Below are 23,593 nucleotides of genomic sequence, written 5' to 3' on the forward strand. Positions count from 1 at the left end.
ATAATTAGAACATTGCTTTGACTGATCTGCAACAGTATGACTGTTTTGTGTACATCTACAACTTTTTATATTCATACATTTTTCCTCTTGAGAGGATTAAAATGTATGTTTTATTTGAAATAAAACAATAGTAGGCAGGGATAAGAAGCAGGAGATAATACCCCTTTTTAGATATCAATCAAAAATTAACAGATCAATAGTAGTAATCTTCCCAAATGTTATTCACTACAGATTGCATGTCAGTTACATTACTGCAACAAGTTCCTCTTCTACTTTTCCATGACAATTGTGCATGAATCATAACACTTCTGTTAGGGTGGCACACTTGTCTATTTCTTCCACAACACAAGCAAGGATAATGTTTTATTCTTTTCTGTATCCTTCAAAAAATCTTTGCTTTACTATTGTCCATGGTATCAAATAGAATAAAACTGAGCACAGGGACAATAAATTTTCAAAGATATTTTAAAGTCACCCTGAAAATTAGTCAGGAAAAATGTGGTTAAATGACCTGCTGGCAGTATTTTTGGATGAGGGGCATATTCTTCGATGAGGGGCATATTCTTCGATGAAGCACACAATTTCCAACAGTGTGGGGATTTACTGAAGTCTGCCAGAGGCACATGGGGAAGACGTGGGATGGTATTCAGAGAAAACAACAGCTGTCGGTAGTGCTGGGGGCTGAGGAGAAGGGTCTCATATTCATATTTTGTTCACAAGACATGGTTAATTTATACCAAACATAGGGATGATCAGATAAACTATAGTTTGGTAGCGTTTGTGGTTGATAAAGCAATTTATTTACTCAGCAAACATTTAAGGAACATCTGTCATGTACCAAGTATGTGCTGGATGCTGGGAATACGAGGAAAATAAGACGTGATCCTCTGAGAGTTTCCAGCCCAGGAAGAGAGGCGGGTCAGTGCCTGGACAGTAAAGTATGGTGTAGAAATCATACCTACACAGTACGGGAGACACAGCAGAAGGGCACGCAGTCCTGCGTTACCGTGGTCAGGAAATGCTTGTTAGAAACAATGACATCAAAGCTAACTCCTAAAGGGGAAGAGGCCAGGCTACAAGTTTTGGAGAGAGGGAAGAGGAAGATGGAAGAGGAAAGAGCCTGTGTAAAGTCCCAGGAATATGAGAAATTAATGCCTACAGATGTTTCAGTGTGTTACCCTGTGTTACAACACAGGGTTCCCTGGATATTTGAGTATAGAGGGTAGGGAGAGGGTTGGCAGTGGCGAAGACAAGAACTCGGTAGACAAGCAGGGGGCCAAATCATGAAGTGCCCTGTGTATACTGCTAAAGAGTCTATACTTTATCTTAAAATCTATGGAGGGCCCCTAAGAATTTTAGGCAGGAAACTCTCGTGAGTCACATTTCTGTTTTAGGAAGAGTACTGGGCAGCACGGTCAAAGCTTGGTCAGAACATGAACAGTTGAGGAGGATATTGCTGTGATCTACTTGAGCAATGAGGAGGTTCTGAAATAATATGTGCATAGAAGAGATGGACACATTCCAAAGATATCAAGGAGGAAGAACAAGGAGTAAGGAAGAAAGGAGTCATGATGGGGCTTACGTGGAAGAGTGAAGGGTGTTTAGACCCGTTGTCTTTAAAAAGTCAGAATACCGCAGGGGTCATACGAAGCTCTCCAAGGAATATCTGGGAAGACGTAGGTTTAAGGTAATTTCCAGAATTAGTTTACATATCCTTATTCCTAAAATTGTTCTGCCTGAGAAATCACCTAGGATCACATGGGTTTGTCTCTCCAACATTCACTTTTATAATCACCCTTCTTGCAAATTATTTTAAAAAGGCTCACCTCTCACCCATCTCAACCTGATCAAGGTGCACTGCCTCACAACGTAAAAGCTTCTAGGCTGCCGAGTAAAAGGCATTCCCAACACTGGTGTTCAATGCTGAAAACAGTGACTGACGTTAATGCCTGGGGAATACATCCTTTTGTAGTAGAAGAGGGGCTCTCCTATGAATGAAACTGAAGGAGCTATTCAAGTTTCTAAGTGGTAAATAAATAAAAATAAAGACTTAATTGATTTTGGGGCATATAACTCAGAAAGAGTTTAAGAAATAGGTATTAGTGCTGTAACAATAATCCTTCTCCCCATGTAAAACATGTGAACAAGGATTTTCAGTGCTTACATCTGTAATAAGATTCTTTTAAGGGCAAGTTGAGCAAAAAAGGCTGAAGATCACCGGCAGAGACCCTAGGAGAAGTCAGACCATGACAGGGCTGGGTGAAAAGGGGGTGATGCCAAGTTCAGTTTTGGATACGCTGATAATGTGATGCTGTTGGATATAAAGATTGGGTCCTTGAGGCTGTCAGGAAAAACTGTGAAACAATTTGAAATGAGAGGAAAAAGATAAATGGGTGTTCTGGAGTTTAAAAAAAAAGATTGGGGGCTGGCCCAGTGGTGTAGTAATTAAATTCCCATGCTCTGCTTCAGCAGCCTGGGGTTCGCAGGTTCAGATCCCGGATATAGACCTAGCACCGCTCATCAAGCCAGGCTGTGGCAGCATTCCACATAAAATAGAGGAAGATTGGCACAGATGTTAGCTCAGCAGCAATCTTCCACAAGCAAAAAGAGGAAGACTAGCAACAGATGTCAGCTCAGGGCCAAGCTTCCTCACACACACACACATACACACACACAAAATTAGTGGGTATCCAGTCTGGCCTTGCTATCTAGTTTCTCCTGCCTTCATTGTCTTTCAGCTATTTTACCACACCATAAATTGTTGAAAACTGATAGCAATGCAAACAGCTCTTGTCCACAGAAATGCAAATTAATCATGTCTGGTGAATTGCCAATGATTAGTGTCCTGAAGGCTGTTTGCATTTCAGAATTCCTTATTTCCTTTATATGTGTGTGTTTGTTTCCTGGAAACCTCCTTGAATCGATTTTGACATGACTTTGGCTTATTCATTAAATAATGAATAAATAAAAGTTTTTGGCAGTGTTAATTTTATATTTGTATAAGAGTCATTATTTCACTTGGAAAAAAACGTTCTTTAACAAGACTTTGTTCTAGGCTGCAAATAAAGATAGGGAGATTTCGGTGTACAATGGTAGCTGAAGACAGGGACCGGGTGAAATGACCCGGTAAGAATGTGTCTATGAGAAAAGAAAAAGGATAAGCACAAAGACTAGGGAACTCCACCAACTTAGAGGATCACTAGAAGAACAAGGACATTGGGAGGCTTGTCTAGAAGGATCAGGAGAACGTGGCTTTCTGAAGTCAAGGTGGGATCAAGTGTCCAGGGCCTGGTGCACAGAGGCACAAGCAGTATAATTAAATTAAGAACTGTAAAGGACCCAGTGGATTTAGCAACAACAAGATCCTTCGTGTCTTTTGCAAGGGTGGTTTTGGTGGAGTGACTTGAGTGGAACACATATTGCAGAGGGCTAAGACTGAAAGTGAAGTAAAGACACAGAAACCAGAGTGCACACGAGTTTTAAGAAGCTTGATTGTGAAGGAAAAGAGAAAGTGAGTAGAGGGATACATCTGAGGCGGGATGTTTTTCGAGGTGGGAAAGACTGGTAAATGCTGACCGGAAAGGCCAGAAGAAGGGGAAGTGTTGACAATACAGGAAAGAGAAGTGAACGATCAGAAGGAACGTCCTTGATGCAGTGAAAGGGGACCCGGCAATCGGGGAAGGGTTTGCCATCAGTCCTCAACAAGAGAAACACAGAAACTGAGAAAAAGCATTTAGAAAGTACTATGGGAACTTGATAGAATAATTTTATGTCTGCATATATAATAACAGTTTTAAAAAACTGGAGCTTGCATTTCGTATGCCTCTTGTTTTTTCCCCCTATAATTCATATATATTGTAGTTTACAAAAGTATCAGTCACAACAGATTGGAAATTAAAAAAAATACAGACTCTGGTCCTTAACCAGAGATAGAACTAGAGAAGTTCTAGAAAATAGATGGAGTTTACACAGGAGGAAAACTACCTAATCCACTGCAACAGAAGGGAAAGAGGTAAGAATTGGGTTTATTTACACAAGTTAGTTTAAGAGAGTATTGTTGTTTGGAATGGTAGCATGACAATATGTATAAACATTTAAAATATATACACCTGTGGACATGATAATTGCACTTACACTTGTCATAAGGAAATAATTGGATAAGTGTTGTTCAGTACAGCATTTTTATAATAGAAAGACTGTTCAATATCTAAATGACCATAGAAAGGGATGAGTGACATAAATGATGCCATACATATGTATGAGACATCATTAGAAACGCTAATATATATGTATATTCACTGACACAAAAGATTTACACAGTATGTTAATTTAAAAAACGAGGCAACAAACTAGCATATATAAATTATCCAATATGTTTAAAATTCACTGAGGTTCATGGAAAAGTGTTTTTCAAAATATTAAATTAGTTGTCTCTGCAAGATATAAGATTTTTTTATGTTATTACTTTTGTTTTTCACGAATTGTATATATATTCTACAACAATTGTATATTATTTTTATAATAGGGGAAAAGGCAATAAAACTATTTTCATTTTGGAGTAAATGGGTGATACAAAGAAAATGTAGCTTGGTTATAGAATTTCTGGCAAACAGAGAGTAATAGTTTCCAGAAGCTAAGCTTAAAACTATTTTTACAAGACCGTAAAGCAGCTTCTCTTCATCAGAGGCAGTCTCTGAAGTATTACTCTCTCCTCATCTCTTATCATTCCATGTGCTCTCTGACATACGCTGAAAAGTGGATTCTTCAATCACTTTTTTTTAGGTAAATAAGATGTGGCTCTTTCAAGCTGACCATGCTAATGCCAAAGTTATTCTGTCAGAAATCCTTATGCCTCTGACCCAAAGGGAGCAACATCACAAAATTATCCTCCAGGGTAGAATTTCCTAAAGACCTCAATCTGTGGGGTATGGTTGCAGATCTGAAGTGTTACATTGGTCGTCAGATTTGGGTATTTTTCGTCTACTCACAGCCTCTAGGTTCCATTTTAGAAAGGCCTGAAAAAAAGTCTGGATTCAAAGTAATAAAAATAAGTGATCATATGAAAGAACAAAAATAGAAAAAAAGCTATCTGTTCCATCTGTACATCCACTAATGATAGTATAGAAAAATTCACAAGAGTTGTTGACAGCAGATTTTTAAAGAATTAGGAGGGCAGTGGTTCAGGGTGGCTGTGAGAAAGAGGTAAAGAGGAAGTCCATAGCGCCAACCAGTCCTTAGTGGGTATGTACTTTGTAGACATTGCAATAGACACCAAATACAGAATAGTCACCATAGAGTGCGTGCCAACTCAGTCGGGATCCTGAGGGGAATTTTAATAAAGAAAATACTTACCAATTATGTGATACTTGACAGCTCCATTATTGCCAGTATCCCTATCAGAGGCCAAAACAGTGTAGACAACCCCTGGCTCTTGGTTTTCCGGAACCTCAATGTCACGACTGGGGACAATAATCTCCGGGGCGTGATCGTTTTCATCTTCCACAGTACAGAGAACCGTTGTGGTGCTGGACAATGAAGGGACTCCCCCATCTCGTACAAGTACTGACATGAAATGAAAAATGGCACAGATTGTGGCTGTTAATTCATACCCAAAATATACTGCCCTAATCCCACAGCAGCAGACCAAACTTACCGGGCAGCACTGGGTCAATAATATTCTATTTAAAGAGACTCAAGTGAAATGTAAAATCTCGCCACTAAACCTCCTTCTGTCTATTTGTTTGTCTGTTTAGCATCGTCAAGGGATCCTTTACCTTGAAAGGTGAAGACTTCCTGAACTTCTCTGTCCAGTGTGGTGGTTGTCACTACCTCTCCAGTGTCAGGATTTATCTCGAATAACCCAAATGAGGCACCTGGCATGATTTCAAACTGAAGCTTGGAATTGATTCCTTAGGGAAAATATAAAGGAAAAGTTAGCAATCATCCCTTTGGAATCCATCTGTTTTCCTATTCTTTTTCCCATCAACATGTTAGGCCATAGATGAAAAAGGCAAGATGCTTAAACAACCTTCAAATTAAGGTAAAAACAAAAATCACCTCTTCCGGCTGCTCTTGCTAAAGAACAGCCTCCTGGGCTGAAATACTTGATTTTCAAAAGTCTTATGAGACTTCCCCACCATGAATGCTTAAGATTTTTTCCCTCCCATAAAAAATTTCTTATGAGTGTGCAACCTTACAACAAATTCGTAATTACTCCTTCTAACACCCTTGATTGCAATTTAATGACAAAATTGTAAGCTTGCAGGGCAAATGACAATTCCGGTAGATGGACCCTCTATTTGAAAGCTTGTGCTCCGTTATGGTGCTCTGTTTATTCTCCAGCGCAGGAGGCGATCACATAGAGTTGCTTATATGCGTATTTTTGTTCACTTTGTCTTCTACTTAGTATTCAGTCTCCTATCTGGAGTGAGAAATATGGAACCACATTACCAAGCATTTTGAAAAGAATTCTTCCCATATTTTTGTGGTTTCATTTCTCCCCTGAAAAAGTATGTCATTTCCATCACTGGTTCTGTAGATCCTTCATACCATTAACTGTAATGAGCTTATCCCGTGCTCTTGTAGTTTATTTGCACTTTACACAAGTTCCTGTCAATCATTTTCCTATGTTCTTTTCCTGTCAAGAATCTAGTTATAGATACAATACTCAGAATATATGATGTTATACTTTAATAAAAGATGAAATACCGTTCTTTGGCCTTAAAAAAAAAGATCTTCACTTACAAATTTCCATCTTCTCAGTTTTAAAAAATAAATTTTCATTCCACTATGGTCTGGATATACTATAGGAGTGAGTACTGGAAGGCGTAGAATATAATGCTAGCTTTATAGAGAATAAATATACATGTCTTCTTACTATGTCACTTGAAAGAGAAAGGATATTTGAGATAGTCTGCAAGCATTTCAGTGATCGTGAGAAAAACGTCGATTAAGATAGGATCAATATATTTGATATGGTATGGTCAGGGGTCACCAAAACATTTCATTCTATCATCAAATGTTAAGACATATTATTTCTTTAATGATTATTTATTAATCGTAGTGATTACTTTGATCTCACAATGATCACATAATCTCTTCTATAGTCAAGACAGAATTTCTAGAAATTCCAGGTTGTTAAAGTTTGTTACTCCTGTCTATCTCTTCCCATATTATGAAAATGAGAACAATACCACCCTACATCTACTTTCCTTGTTCCTCAAATATTTGGTGAGCAAAATTAGGTGCCAGCATAGTGCTATTTGCCAAAGGGACAGTGGTGAATCAGAGATGGCCTCTGCCTTCACGGTGCTTACACCGAGAACAGCACTTTTCAATTTGGGGACCTTTTATTTTTGAAATAAATTCACTCATTTATTATATGATTTTATTATACATTATACATAATATTATATATTATGTATTGTATTATATATAATGATTTTAATTCCCAACCTTTGTCAAACCTAGAAAATGTCTTCAAATGCTTAAACATAAACTGAAAGCTTTAGATTTCCCTTCCTGCCGTTGTGTCCATTATTCTCTGATGTGCTTTACCATGATACCCAATATTTCCCTGACTTTTTAGAAACTTTCAGATTTTATTCTTTCTATTATTCTATATAGCTTTTATCCCTAAGATAACAATCTACTCACCTTCAATGCTCCTAGTATATTATAAAGGATAAATAAGATTTTTATTTATGACCATAGTTCGCATACATTTTCACACTCCAGACTTCACACCCTGTACAACTTAAATAACGTGGAATACTTTCAAAGCATTTTAGTATGGCTCCTTTAGAATTCAATTAGTGCTTTGCTTCCTCCTCCTCACACCCTTATAATCCTTCAGAGCAAACACAGCATCATCAAACTTGAGAACTAAGAACATAAAAACAAAATACAGACTATTTAGTCTAATCGCATCATCTTACTAAGCAAAATCTGGACCTGAAAATATTCAGTGATAACCTATGACACACACCTGGTGAAGGATGTGTGTGTGTGCCCATATGCGCACACATGTACATATATCTGCTCTTAGAGCTCAAGACCTACAATCTGAAGACCCCTGAATTTCTCCCACTCTAGGATACCCCTCTTCAATTCATTTCTTTCGTTACATAACCAGTCCAGACCTTTGAACTATCACTGTAGCAATGTTGTAAATTTCCTCAGGTCCTGTGCTTTTTGCCAAAGATGTCCAGCAAAGCCTCAACCCAGGATCATTCCAACCATCTCTCTGCCCTCCTTGAATATCCAGTAGATAACTGGGGCTGGAGAAAATTTCACAACAGCATAGACAGAGTCCACTGAAATGTCACTGTCATCTGGCAATCCTTCCAAATCTCTTTGGTCACCCCCTTCCCATTCACGTCTCCTACCAGATCACCTCCTGGCTCATTCTCACAGATCACTCCCCTTTCTATTTCCCAAAGAGAAAGGAGGCATTGGGAAAGACTCCCTCAACTTTCTACATCCATACTCAACTCTACCTCCTGCTTTCTGTCTCAGTGGCAGAAGTAATTCTTCAAATACTCTCTCTTGGAATTTTCCTGTCAGTTCTAGTCTTTCTCATTAATATTTTTCCTTAAATTATATTCTTATATAGCCATAAGAATCAAGATTTTCTTTCCTTCTCTTTACAGCTAAGCTCCTTTCAAAAACACTCTCCATTCCCTGCAACTAGCTTGAAACTACTGCCATAACTAGTTACTCTTTCTAGAGTCATGAAGGACCTTCTGGTTATAAACTCTACTGGCCATGCCTTCTCTGTGGCTTCAGATATTGCTGACTGATTGCTTTTACAAAAAGCAGAAAGGAAGGAACAAAGAGAGAGGGAGGGAGGGTGAGAAGGAGAGAAAGAGGGAGAGAGGAATGCATTTTACCTTCCTCCCAATCCACTGGCTTCAGTTTCCAGCCATATGTAGATTGTCTGCATTGAGCTCCAATTGTTTCATTCATATTTGGTTGTTTCATTCATTCATTCATTCCTGTATTCATTTATGCAATGAACATTTACTGAGTGTCAGGCATTGGAAAGATACCAGTGAGTAATAAGTAATTATTTCGGTCCTCAGAGTTCCCCTCTAGTGGGGGAGACAATTCAATCAATGAATTACAGACCGTGTAGTAGACCATATGAAAGCACTGAGGATGTGGATCAGGCAAGACTTATCACAGGTAGATAGTTTGTTCATTAACCATCTCATTCAATAAATAAATAGAGGGAGTGATAGTAGGTGCCAAGGTACCATGCCAAGTGCTAAGAATATAACTGTTAGCAAGAAGACAAATTCTCTATCCTCACAACATTTACAGAATAGCACTGGACGCAGCTAAGTTAAGCAGGCAACTGTGACTCCACAGGATAAGACATGATCAGGTAAGTAAGAAGAGGTGCCTAGAGATGAACAGGATTTGATGGGTAAGAGGAAAGAAGGAGTGTTTGAATGCATTTAAAATCAAATCCAGACACCTTCCCACAGTCTACAAAGTCCCACATGACAGGGGCTCTTCTCCTGTACCTGCTCCCTCACTATGTTCCTGCTCACTGACTTCCCCCCTGTTCTCTGAGCATGCTGTTTCTTTCTGTCAGGGTCTTAGTTTCTGTTCCCTTTGTCTGCTCCTCCCTCGTTTCTTCACATGGTGTACTAGTCGTTAAACTCTTGCGTTTCAGATCGAAATACATTCTTCTCTACAGTGCCCTGTGATGCTGGAACTGGAGATCTGCAAATCACAGTTCTCCGTTGACCACTGACTCCCTCCTAGGAGGGCCACAAAGGGATGGGGGGAAATGGAAAGGCAGAAGGAGGGGAGGTAGGATGGTAGGATGGCATTCTTCCTGTTTGCTTAGCATCCCTATCAGCAATGTCATTTCACCTGGCTGCAGCAACTGCTCACAGCTTTCAGTCTCTTTGGCACTCCCAGAACCAGGTTCTGCAAGGCCCTTTCTCTCATTTTCTTCTAGGTTCTGATAGTCTCAACCTCTTCTTGTCTCCAACTATCAGGAGTGGTAGCTGCTTCCTATAGTTATTTTTCCTGGGTTACTTCAGGGTTCCTTTTTTGCTTACTCAGCCTTTCAACAGCTGTATTGTAACATCTGGCTTTCCTGATGGCACCTGACTGATAACAGTACTTGGCACCAGGAGCAGGTCCCAGGTACCAGGGATTCTGGGTTGGGTTTGGTTATGTCTTTGGCCTTGAATGCAGTGCTGAGGACCCTGCCCATGGGAAACGGAATACTAGTAATTCATCGCTTGCACTGATATCCTGATCAACACTCTATACCAACTTGTAAGGACTATCAGAAGTGTTTTATTTTCACCCAGCAGGAACAACATTACATCATTATATAAACTCTTGCACTATTGGATATCATCTACTAGGCAGAGATAATGATCATCCTGGCATCCAATAGAACATCACTTTGATCCACTACTTTGATGACATCATAGTTGAATCTGCTGAGCAGAAAGTAACAAGTAACTTAGATGTCTTAATTAGATTTACATGGTAGAACAGCCGCAGGCAAACTACAGCCCACTGGTCAAATTCAGCCTGCCCCCTCCCTACTTCTGTAAAGTTTTGTTGAAACACAGCCACACTCATTTCTTTATGTATTACCTATTGCTGCTGTCTTTCTACAATGTCAGAGTTGAGTTACAGAGACTGTACGGTCCACAAAGCCTAAAATATTTACTATCTTGCCCTTCACGGAAAAAAAGTTTGCAGAACTGTGTCGTACAATAAAGAGTGGGAGACTGACAGGAGTTGAGGACAGAGAGGAAAGCTAAAGCCACTTCATAAAATGCCTAGTTGTTAAGCTAAAAGAGACAGAACTTTATCCTCAAAACTATGGGGAATTAATAAAGAATTCTGACTAGGAGTGCTATTTTCAGATTTACTTTTTAGAAAGATCATTTTTCATGTAAATGATCTCAACTTTAAAATGCCCACATAACTCAGACATTGTAACAAAAATATGATCATGCCTGTTTGATTGAATGAAGGAAAAAATAAATGAATGAATTCTCAAGAGTGAAGGCAGCTTAAAGGTGCTTATTTCATAGATGCCCCAGTTTCTCAGATCATATAGTCAAAAATATTTACTGAGCTCCTATGTCATAGTGTGGGCTATCGTAGGGACTAGGATAAAAGTGTATAAAACATGTCCTGCATCCATGAGAAGTTGACAGCCTAAAAGACAGGTAGAGAAATAAACAATTTTACAATTACAATACAATATAACAAATGAAATAAGAAATATACCAAAGTTTTAACAGTGATCATCTCTGGGTGAGTGAGGTTATGAATGGTCCTTATTATTTTTTTTCTCTTTACTATTTCATTAATTCTAAGAAACACTTCCCCCCGCCCACATTTTAATATTTCTGAAGTTAGATGCATCTTATGATCAATGGTGTCTTAGATTTGAGGAAATAGATGAAACACTGTCATGGCAGTGTTTCTCCCTTGGCCCAAGTGTGGGCTGTTGGGTGTGGTTGTACATCCAGTGTGAGGCATCTTCCAGGAAATGAGACGTAGAGTTTATTCAAGATAAACCCAGATAAGAGAAACATTTTTGTGGAACAGACAATAAGATTTCATTATAGAATTCAACATTTTTGTATGGCAATGTACTGTTAAATTATTTTGTATTCACCACTATTCAGGGAATGCAACAGCCAGGAGTGAGTTGTCTTCTCCTGGAGAGTACCCTTTCCTCCCGGGACTGGTGGAGGGGTGTCCTGGGGGCAGATCTTTTCTAACTAACAGTGAAGCTCTTGCTGGTGGCACCAAATGCTGTAGCAATTTTAATATCTTAGTTAAAACCTGGTAGTTGTTTTCCCCTTTTAATACAAGAAAAAACTGTTGGAACTAGCATGAGTCATACATCATAACATTCAGCGCTCGAATTCTCATGGGTTTTGAATGCCAAACAACACTGTGGGCTTACATTTTTAAAAACTGCATTGTAGAATGCTAGAAAACGTATGTTAAGCTTTCTAGTATTAAGTAATGCCCTAGTATTTTTAAAAATACATACTATAAAGTAAACCATTCATAAATTCTGATGTGATGCCAATTATGTTAAAATCTTGACTACGTCATTTATTTCTCATGCATAATCCTTTTTCATTGTTTTAACCCAACAAGCGAAAAAAAAAAAAGATTGAGGGAAAATATATTCAAAAGCACATGCATGCACACAAATTCACATGCACTTACATAACTACTTGCTTAACAGACCTGGCCTCATTAAAAACACTGAGATTTCCAGTAAACCAAAATTCTCTCCAAAACATGTGAAGGTACATGAGACTCATGAAGATGTTAATGTGTATTTCAAACATCCATACATGCAAAGCCAGAAAAACAATTTTGCATCTAAATTCTCCATCCGACAAACTGGACTCTCTGGAATAATGAACATTCAATTCAATTGTCAGTACTGTAACAGGTTACAGACTACTCATTCTCAATGAAAATAACAGTAACGCTAGGCAACTCGGCAGTAAAAATTGGAAAGCATATTTACAGCAATCATCTTTAGTTGATATACGAAAAAATTTGAAATTCTTTTCTCTCTCTTCAAATATTAAAACAAATAAATCCTTTTAGTAGAGGCCATTATGAAAAACAAAGTTAATAAAATAAAGTAAGGTCAGGGGAGGAAGTATTTGACATACTTTAATGGTTGCTAAATCACATAACATCAGTGACAGATTCAGCGTATATCTGTGTACTAGGGAAGTGGTTTCTGTGTTGCCCAGAGCCCTGTGTTGCTCAATTTACACCAGAGAACGCTCTCAGAGAACTTCACTGAACTGGAATTATTGGGAAACACAAAGCTTATGTGTATTCTCCATTGTTTCTATCACTCTAAAAGCCATAGTGCCAGAAATGTGCTAAATAAATTCTTTAAGCACCAGTTGGGACAAGGAATTGTTAGCAGGCGCCAACCATGTGTCTTTGAGCACAGGAAGGAAAACTTTGATCACACTGCCCCACTCTGGTCAAAAGAGAGAAAATTAGGTGAGTCCTTAAGTTTTTGTAGCATCACATACAAACTCATGTAAAATTCATTTCATTAAAAGATGAGGTTTTCCAAAAGGGCAAAGCATCTAAATGGTAAATAATTTAGTTTAAAAGCTCAAAACATATGTCTTTTACCACTTGATTAACAATTCAGAAGGAAAATGCTATTGTTAATACTGTTATTTCCATAGACACATCTATTACAATTCCTGCAAGAAAGAACAAAATATAATACTCATTATGTTAAGCCACTTGCTAAATAAAACGAAAATTAAAAAACTGGCTTATTAAACTATTCATATCAACTCAAATGAGATAATTCAGCATATGCTGCTAATGGCAAATACTTCACTGTAACTTTTATAATTATTTTGTTTAAAATAAAAACAAAATATTATTAAAGTTACTGAACCTAAAATGCCAAAAAAGTCATAGCGAGATTGAAAAGCAATTCTAAGAAATTTACAAATTCCCAGTCACAGTAACTGTTTACTTCAAACTCAGTTGTCTGGACAGAGTGGTTGATATTAATAATAATAGTAACAACAGTAATGATGGAAGTTAACATTTATTGACCATTTATTGTGCCAGACACTGCTCTCAGCTCTTCACAGGTAATAACTCATGCATACTCATAACAGAGCTACAAACTGGGCTCTATTATTATCCCCATTTTACAGAAAAGCAAACAGAAAGGACTAGTCACTTGTTCAAGGTTACGCAGCTTAAGTAAGTGGTAGTTCTAGGATTAAACCCAGGCAGTCTGATGTCAGCATCCTGTCTCTTACATCATTCCTTCCTATATAGGGAGGAAATAAGGAACCATCTACCTTCTTGTACTCAATCTATCTAACTATTACGTTCTGAAAAAAATGATACCTTGTCTACACATCAGTTTATTATCATGATGAAATCAATAAATTGTATGTTAACTAGGTGTGTATCATTCTGCTATAAATAATAAAGATTAACAAAGCAAAAGCAATATAAAAGCACAAATTATATTTACATGTGTATGTATTTCTATGTGTCTGCTAATTAAAGAAGAATTATAAATTTGAGATAACTAGTAATGATTTTCATTTTTCTGGGCCAAAAGTAGTTTAAATTTGTCAATTTTCGTTTTTAGCATTTATTACCTAGTTTCCATATGTGTAAATTACCTGAGTCTCTGTCCAGAGCCTCAACCCTTGTGACAAACTCCCCTGGATTTTGGTTTTCTTTAACTGAAGCTTCATACAGGTGCTGTTTAAATACTGGTGTCTCATCGTTAACATCAAGAACAGTGATTGTCAAAGTCTGGGATGAGGAAAGTGCCGGTACGCCATCATCCAGTGCCAGAAGGGTCAGAACGTGCTGAGTTTTTATTTCATAATCCAAAGGACAAGTTGTAGTTAGTAAGCCTGTTTAGAAAGAGGGGGAAAGCGATATGTAATAAATATTCTTTAAAGAAGTCACGCTCACTCTATGTCTAACTTATCTAACCTAATGAAGATTCAGAATCTTTCTTTGTTAAAGAATAAATCTTATTAAACCAACTTTAAACTTATATATCATCTAGAAGGAAAAGATAACATTTTTAGTCAGAAAAATCATCCTAATTTAAATTGTGAGGATGAACGAGAATTCAGAAATAATCTATCATGTACCATTATCTACTGAGAAGATTACATCAAAATTATTTATCTATCTAACATCTACCTTCATTAAAAAAATTATCTAGGTTCTAACAGAATACATCTTTATGTGAAATGACACTTCACGTTTAAATAAAAGTGACCATGTTACAAAAAGATGAGTACGGCTACATTCTTCAAAATATTTAAATTTTTGTTAAAGAGTTATAATCTCTTTCTACTACTCTCAGTTAACTATCTTTTTTAATTAAAAAAAATAGTAAAGACTTTATAACTCAGACAATAAACTTCATGAATAAAACATATCTCCATCCCAGGGCCAGTTAAGCATATAACTCATCAAGGCGAAATGTTACAGAGACTCGTGCACATATAGCTGTTACGTGATTCCAATCATCACATTTTTTCTTTTAGGATTGCTGTTTGCTTCTCTAATACATGCTCATCCTATAAGAATTTTTCTTCAAATAATTAGAGGTTTAGGATTTAGATTTTATAAAATGTTTTTCAATAATTACTGATCATTTACATTTCCCAGCCAAAAGCCACTGAAAAACTCATGATGTCTTCTTTATAGGAAAGATGTGCCTTGTGAGAGGAAAAAGAGCCCATCTCATAGGGATGCATTCAGCAATGATCATTTTATGTCTCTGAAAAATATCTCAACTGAAACAGCCACTGCAATTGTTCCAGATTCATAATACCTATATTACTGAGACACGATTCTAATTTTATCCATTCCCTTTAACAACCTGAACTAGACCTTCCTTAGCCATTTTGGAAAACATTTTAAATTTTGTTGAAACAGGTCCTTGGAGGCCCCAGCTCTAAAAGAAATCAGCAACTGGGTCTGGACTATCTCTCTGTCAGTTGGGCTTTTAGTTGGTGTTCATGCATGCCTCGGAATGGAACCATATGTTCAGGATTTAATAAATATTTTGATGAAATTTTCCAACAGCATACAGCCAGACTATAATCATGACTTCCAAATCTTACACATTCAATTCCATTCCAAATAATGCTTTTGTTAACAGTTGGGCCAAATTGTATACATATGAGTTTTTTCTAAGGCTCATGCAGAAATGACTTTATTTTTTAAAGAATGAGATGGTAGTCCATCTCTTCAATCTTCTGAAGATCAGGTTTAGGGACTTTCATTCCCAATTTCACAAGAATGACACTTTGTACATATAATTGTCCATCAAACAGCATCAAAACTTTTAGTAGATGTTATCTGGCAACATGGTGACAGCAAGACAACTGAAGTGACAGTGAATGACATTTCTGCAGAGTATCTGACAGTGAATAAATGCTCTGCAAAAAATAAAATGTTACAGTTGATGTGAGAAGTAAGGATCTTAATGTCCAAATCAATCCAGCTATTTAAAGATATATTATTTCCAACTCTTTATAATTGTATGTTTGTATGATCTTAAAGATAAGTTTCCACACTAAGGTCTTTGAATAATGTTGTTTTTGTTTTACCTTGATTCACTTTTGGTACTATCTCTTATCCTGTGAGGACCCACAATCGGGGCACATAAGTTTGCTTCTGTATATTCATCCCATGAAGTATAAGCTAGCTACAAAGCATAATCAATATTAACAAAGAGGCCAATTATAGTTGGTTTTCTGAATATAGCCTCTGTGCTTATCATTTATATAAGTTAAACAATAAATCAAGTCAAATTTCTTTAAAGCATATGCATCTTGAGAACTATCATTTTAATAGAGGAAAATGAAAAAGATAAATGTAAGCAGGTGATCACAGGCTTTAACTGACAACGACATATACGATACCTGATGACTCATCTAGCATAAAGGCCAAGTTTTCATTTCCTGAGAGGATGCTGTATGTTACTCTTCCGTTCCTCCCTTCATCTGGATCTTGAGCAGTTATGTGGTGCACCAAGGAGCCCACCCTGGCATCTTCTTTGATATGGGCAATGGGGAAGGACATAAAAGTGGGGCTGTGGTCATTTACATCCAAAATCACTACCTTTGCCATCAGGGTTCTCAATCGCCGGTCTGTCACATTCACAGCCTGATCAGATGCACTTACTGTCAGGACAACAGTTGGAACTCTCTCTCTGTCAAGGGGGGATGCAGTGACTAATGTGCCAGATGAGGGATGGATGAGAAATGGATTAATTCCAGAGCAGTGGGATTCAATGAAGTATTGTATTCGACTGTTCAAAAAACTGCCATCGCCATCTTTGGCATTGAAAACATGCACCAGAGTCCCTATGGGGACATTCTCTTCAATGCTTATCACAATGAACTCATCCTGGAAAGAAGGAGAATGGTCATTTTGATCTTCCACATCAATACTAAGGAAGACTGTGCTGTTCACGGGAGGAATTTTGCTATGGTCTTTAGCAACCACTCTGAAAAGATAATGAGATGTCATTTCATAATCAAGTTCCATAGAAAGGAACAAGTCCCCTGTAGAGCTGTCAATTTCAAAGTGGCCATCCTTGTCCTCTGCAGCGATACTAAAATGTAACTTTCCATTATGATGTTGTTGAACGTGATCAGGTGACTTTTTCAAGCTCATTATTTTTGCAGGCTTCAAGTTTTCTGGTATAACTAAATGTCTAACGTTCTGAGAAATGATGGCTCTCCCTTTGGATAGTGGTATTACCTGAAATAAGAATAAAAAGCAGCTGCTAATTTGGGATATTTTTTCAACAGTTGAATCAATAGATGTTATGATATTATTTTGGAAGGTAATTCCTTCCATTTGTGTGATATACATACATTAATTGGTGAGAAAATGTGATTTTATAGTGTATAATTCCAGTGTATCTCTGAGGATTGAAAATTGCATATATCTAGGAGATAACATACAGAATTTTCCGCTTCTCCATTTGTTGTAATGTGTGAAACGATAGTTGGTAAGGCCATGCTGTAGTTAAACTCAACTGCAGCTTTGTGATTCTTCAGTAAGAATGTGGGATAGCTAGTTCTCTCAATTACTCTAAATCCTAGAGACCAATATATCCATAACGACAACATCTGTGTACATTTTTGTATCATGTGTCTTAGTTTATCTGAAACCAGAGACTTGAGGTATTACGATATAGAATTTTCTCCTAGCCCACATATCCTCAATCAGTAAAGTACATAATTTGGAAACAGAACTCTTGGGGATATATATTCTTGGTTATTATGCATACTGATATTAATATTACTGATTATCATGGGCATGAACAAAGAAATCTAGCTCTGTGCGGTCGTCTTATTTTTGACTGGTTGGCATAATTTTTTCCTGCTATGAAGACTTCCCACAACTTGTTTGCTCATTACGATTAAAATAAAGCCTTAAAAGACAGATCTCAAGTGACTTTTCCAGTTTTAAAAATAATTACAGGAAACTATGTGATTTATTATTGGCCATTTGTTTACATACAAGTTTCTCCTGAAAATTGACCAGGTCCTTAATATTAGGAAAAAGTAAAAGAAAAGACACTTTGTGTTCTTCATAAACAAAGCAACAAATGCCCATATAACGAGAAAGGGTAACATCTTGTCAGGAACCGTACAAAGTTCAAATGAAAAGTTATTTGATTGGAATAATTTCTCGAGTGATAATAAAAAGGCACACATATATTTGCAATGCTCTCTAAAAATAGAATTCATGCATTTAATATAGCTTCACTCTTTGTATAAAAATCAAACGAAACCTTCAGAACATCCTTCCACATTTTATGGTGATGACGAAACATTACCTGAATATTAAGAACTGCCTGCCCTTGAAGAGGAGGCACTCCCTGGTCACTGGCGATTACAATCACCCTGTAGGAAGGTCGAGAATCATACGAGAGTCTCGTGGTGGTTCTTATCTCACCACTGTTGGCATCAATCTTGAAGTGATCAGAACCATCTTCTATACACACACACACAATTAAGAAATTAATGTTAATTGACAATGCAGAAAACAGAGAATTAATTAATCTGAATAGATCTGTGACCTTTTGGAAGATTTATTTGCCTTAAGCACTGTGAGTGTATGAACATAAAATAATACTAAAAATGTAGGAAAGAAACTTAACAGATTTAAAAATTTTTTTATTATGGAAATTTTCAAACATAAAAAAGTAGACAGAACGATAGAATGAACTCTCATGTGCCTATCATCTAGCTTCAATGATGATCAACTCACAGCTAATCTTTATTCCCCATTCATATAGTTCCCTTCACCATCTTTCTTTGACCAAATCTCAGAAATCGTCTCATCTCTTCTGTATATATTTCATCAGGCATCTCTAAAAGATAAGGAATATTTTTAATATGATCACAGTACCATCTTATATTTTTAAAAATTAATGATTCCTGGGGCCAGCCCAGTGGCATAGTGGTTAAGTTTGGGACATGCTGCCTCGGCACCCTGGGTTCACAGGTTTGGATCCCAGGAATAGACCTACACCTTTCAATAAGCCATGCTATGGTGGTGACCCACATACAAGATAGAGGAAGACTGGCACAGATGTTAGCTCATGGCCAATCATCCTCACCAAAAAAATAAAATAAAATATAGTAATGATTACTTAATATCATCAAATATCTAGTCAGTTTTTGAATTTCCAATTGTCTCACAAATATCTTTTTTTTTTTTTTAGTTAGCTCAAATTACATTCAACATAAAGCCCATCTTTGCACATCTCTTTAATCTGTGCATTCCTGCCATTCATCTCTTTACTTTGTTCTTGCAATTCATTTGCTGAAGAAACTGGGTCATGTATCCTGAAGTTTCCCATGGTCTAGTCTTGGCTGTTGCTCATCTCCAATGTGTAGCTTAATATGTTCTTTTGCCCTCTCTGTTTTCCTTAAATTGGGAGGTGGATCTAGAGAACTAATCAGATTCAGGTTCAATTTTGGGGGCAAGACTACCTCACAAATGTTATTTTGTGTTTCCCTTCAGAAGCACCTGTTTGTCTCTTTTTTGTGATGTTGGCCCCCACTGATGCACAGCCTAGACCACTAAAGATTCATTAAGTGTTGCAAAGTATAATATTCTGAGTCTATCATCCCTTTACCATTTATATGCTGGAACATATTAACAAAGAGAAACTTCCTTTCATCTACCTACTGGTAACCCAGTGGAATAGTTCATTATAGGTAAGTCAGGATTACTTATTTAACTCTTCAAAATAATGGATTGGTTCACTAACATCCTTCAGTGTTCCAACTATGATCATTACAAGTTTGTTTAGTTTCCATTTTAAGAATCATTAAGCATGAATTTAAACATATTAGAAGGGCTTCAACTTATTGCCATTATTATCCTTATTGATGCTCAAAATTGTCCCGTCTTTGAACATTGGGATCCTCTTAGGGCTGGTTCCTGAGTCTTTCTGATATGATCCTAGTAGTCTTAAGTAGCGTCCTTGTATCAGGTATGACAAAACCGTACAGACTCATCTTGTAGATTGCCTCTCTCAGAACTGGAATCAGACATTTCTCCAAGGACTCCTGGCTCTTTTGGTGGAACGTGGTATTGGGAGGTCATGTTCTGAACATGAGGGGTGCTCATTGCTTCTGGGTCAGTCATTGTCTGTAGGCTTTTTTCAGCGGACAGCGAATACACACATGCACACACTAAAATATGTCATAAGTTCATATTGATACTTTCAATTCAAATTGATTACCATAGGGTTTTGCTAAATAAAAGATCTGTATCTTTAATAAAATCTAAACACTTCAAACAATCCAGAAAACCCAGACACACCCTAGCTAGTGACACTCTTTCATTGTTTTAACTGTTGATGAGAAATTATCACGGAACAGATACTTTACCAGTTATAGGGGATATAAAGACAAAGAAGAGAGAACTCCCCCCCTTAAGAAAGTCAGAGTGTAGAGCAGAAAATTGTGTAACATTTATTAGTTGTGATTTCTATGCTTTGATCCATTTACTTCATTCTCATAGGAATGCTGCAGAAAAATTTCTTGCATGTGATACATATTTTTGTTCCTATTATACTGATTTTTGTCTTGTTATTTTATGTTATATTTTATAGTTGCCTCTATTTTGAAATTGAAGTAAAAGCAAAGATGTGAATAACATATTTATTACCACATTTTTTATATCGCTATGCTCCAAGTATCATTTTAGAAGCCAATTTTAACAAAATCAGTATGTCAATCCTTCGGAAATGTATGATGAACATCCATGTAAACATTTCCAGATTGGTCAATTCCCAATATTTCTTCAAAATTTTTAAAGAAATGACAGAAGATAAGCTTAGCAGAAGACCTGTGTACATCTCCAAATCTTATTCTCCTCCTTCGTCCCTGTAGACAGCCACTTTTCTAAAGTGGGGGTTTAAGTTTCTCGTCTATATACTCAGGAATAAAATATAGTAGGTATTGTTTCTTTCTAAGTAATGGTATTACAGCAGGATTATTGCTTAATATATTAGTGTGTGTGTGTGTGTCTGCAGCAGGCTCATTGTCCCTGGACGAGCCACCATGTCATCTTTAAGATATTAAACCTTCCCAAGCATGAACATGATATGCCTTTTCACTTCATTCTTCTTTTAAGTCTTTCACTTTTTGTAATTTCCTACAGAAAGGAACATCTTTTATTGAAATTTTCCTCCCTATGCTCCAAATCAGGATGATCCTGATTTAGTGGGATTTGAAACTTCTATAATTTGAGGGGCCCTCTTTAAGAAAAATAGGACAATATTACAAATAGAAATTGTCCACTGCCCCCTACTTCCATCCCAGAGGAGACCCTGCAAGTGAAGGGCCCTGAAACTTAAACTTCATTAGCTTCACAGTAAATCTGCCCCTAGATGCTATGGTTTTCTTTATTATGGTGAATATCTTTGAAACCTGCTTACTTTTTTAAATGCTAGTGATTTTTGCATTGTTCTCAGAAATTTTTCATCTTATTAATTCCAATGCTTTGCCTGTAGTGTCTTTTGGGTTCTCCACGTAGACAATTAGATTATCCACAGGGAAAGGCAATGCTGTCTCTTAATTTCCTATGTTTGTGTCAGACATGGCAAAGCAACAAATGCCTTTAAAAATAGTATAAGACAGAATGCCAATTAAAGTTGATCACCGGAACAAAGCTGAAGTCTGTGCGCTCTCAAAGGAAAACATAAACATAAGTCTGTCTCTATGTAAAGTTCCCACGTACACACACGTATGTACATATGTAACATTTTCTACGTGTGATTTACTCTAGATTCACGGAGACTTGGTATTCATAATCATATTTCTTTATACTTAATACCAATTTCTATCCACTAACTACCACTTTCCTTTCAATAGAAGTTGATTTGCATTTCAGATTGTTAAAAATTATTCATTTCAGGTAGACGGTTGGTTTCTATTTAGGACACACAAAAACTAGTATGATTTTACATTAAACTTTTAAATTCTTTTTTTTAAATGAAGGTGACTCTAGACAATAGCAAATGTATTTGTTTGTGATTTGGTGTTTTTTCCAAGGTTAACGATTTTCCCAGAAGGAGATAGTTGATAGACAAAAGAGAAAATTCTAAAAGCTCTTAATCCTTTATAGATAGTGACTTTTACCTGAAGATACTGAGTATATAACTTCTGCATTGTTCCCCTCATCAAGATCCTTTGCAAACACAGTTGTAACCAACATATTTACTGGTTGACCTTCCAGAACCTGTTATTTAAAAAAAAATGGGTTACAAATTAGTAAAATTTTACAAACAAATATTAGTGAGTCTAAATGAAAGAACACATTACTACTAATCATTTTTTAAACTATTTTAAAATCCACATATAATTCAAATGTCTACCGTATAAAAGTCATAAGGGTGTAAATCAATGAAAAGAATCCACATTACAAATTTAAGTCTTTTACTCAATTTGAACACATCATCTGCAGCATTTGAACTAATTTCGAGGGAAAAAAGGGAAATCAAGTTGACTAAACAATCTTAGATTTTGGATGTATTTTAAGAATACTAACATCTTCTCATTCATCATCTTTCAGGACATTTTGTTAAAGGTCTAAAATACGCTAAAGACAAACACAAATCTTTATTTCAGAAAACATACCTCATAGAGGAAATATACATCACTAATTAGTAGGAATTTTCCTGGAATATTGAAATGTACATGTGGTGTTGAACTTCATGTTAGACTGCTACCTCCCAATTAGGCTATGGAATATTTTCATGATATAATTAAAGCCACAGGATATTTTAATGAGATAATTAAAATCATAAGGATAATATCATAATGCTATGTTTTGGTAGAGTTTTCTTTAAATATGGCTTTGGAAATTGAGTTTAAAGTTATTAACTTTCTCAATACCTTTTTTGAATTGTTCAATATGCATATCTGAGCACAATTTGAATGTCCAATTCAATTGTTTTGGAGTAATAGCTTCCAAACTTTTTATTCATATAACCCACTCATTTTTTTAAAAGTTTGAGTAGCTCCAAGATATATTTATTAATTATGTATGTGAACTAATATGCTAATTTATTATGTACATTATAAAACATACAAAATCATGGAAACAAAAAAGATGAGATAATATAAATGTAATTAGAAGTTTCTGCATGTGCCCAAACGGGTCAAATGTCATCATCTCTGGATGCAGGTCTCTCCGCTTTAGAGGTACAGATGGTTCCCTTGTCTCTAACTAACCATCTTAGAGATGTGTGTCAATTGCCCATAAGGAGCTCTGCACAAAGAGATCCCTGCAAATTACTGGAAAATAAACTCACACCTGAGCATTCCTGATAATGGGGAACTATGATGTTTGTACACAATGGCCAGAACTGCATTATCAGCAAACAATTGGATGTGTGATCCCAAATGGCACATATAACCATTTTCTTTTTTAAAAATTTGTGGGGTTTTCTTGACATGAGCACAATTTCTAGATCTTCTAGAAATGTATGCATTGC

General features: G+C 36.6%; 1 protein-coding gene across 1 annotated transcript in view; it reads right to left on the reverse strand.

Moving 5' to 3' along the window:
- The window catches only part of DCHS2 (dachsous cadherin-related 2), a 237,122-nt gene that overhangs the window by 63,840 nt on the left and 149,689 nt on the right, over positions 1-23,593 (reverse strand). Inside the window, exons 7-12 of the mRNA XM_046655652.1 lie at positions 22,236-22,335; positions 18,413-18,570; positions 16,482-17,325; positions 14,208-14,447; positions 5,775-5,909; positions 5,353-5,562 (exon numbers count right to left, since the gene is read on the reverse strand). Coding sequence (XP_046511608.1) covers positions 5,353-5,562; positions 5,775-5,909; positions 14,208-14,447; positions 16,482-17,325; positions 18,413-18,570; positions 22,236-22,335 — 1,687 coding nt within the window. The remainder of the gene's footprint in view (positions 1-5,352; positions 5,563-5,774; positions 5,910-14,207; positions 14,448-16,481; positions 17,326-18,412; positions 18,571-22,235; positions 22,336-23,593) is intronic.

Source organism: Equus quagga, chromosome 3 (assembly GCF_021613505.1).
Source record: "Equus quagga isolate Etosha38 chromosome 3, UCLA_HA_Equagga_1.0, whole genome shotgun sequence".
In the NCBI taxonomy this organism is placed as follows: Eukaryota; Metazoa; Chordata; class Mammalia; order Perissodactyla; family Equidae; genus Equus; species Equus quagga.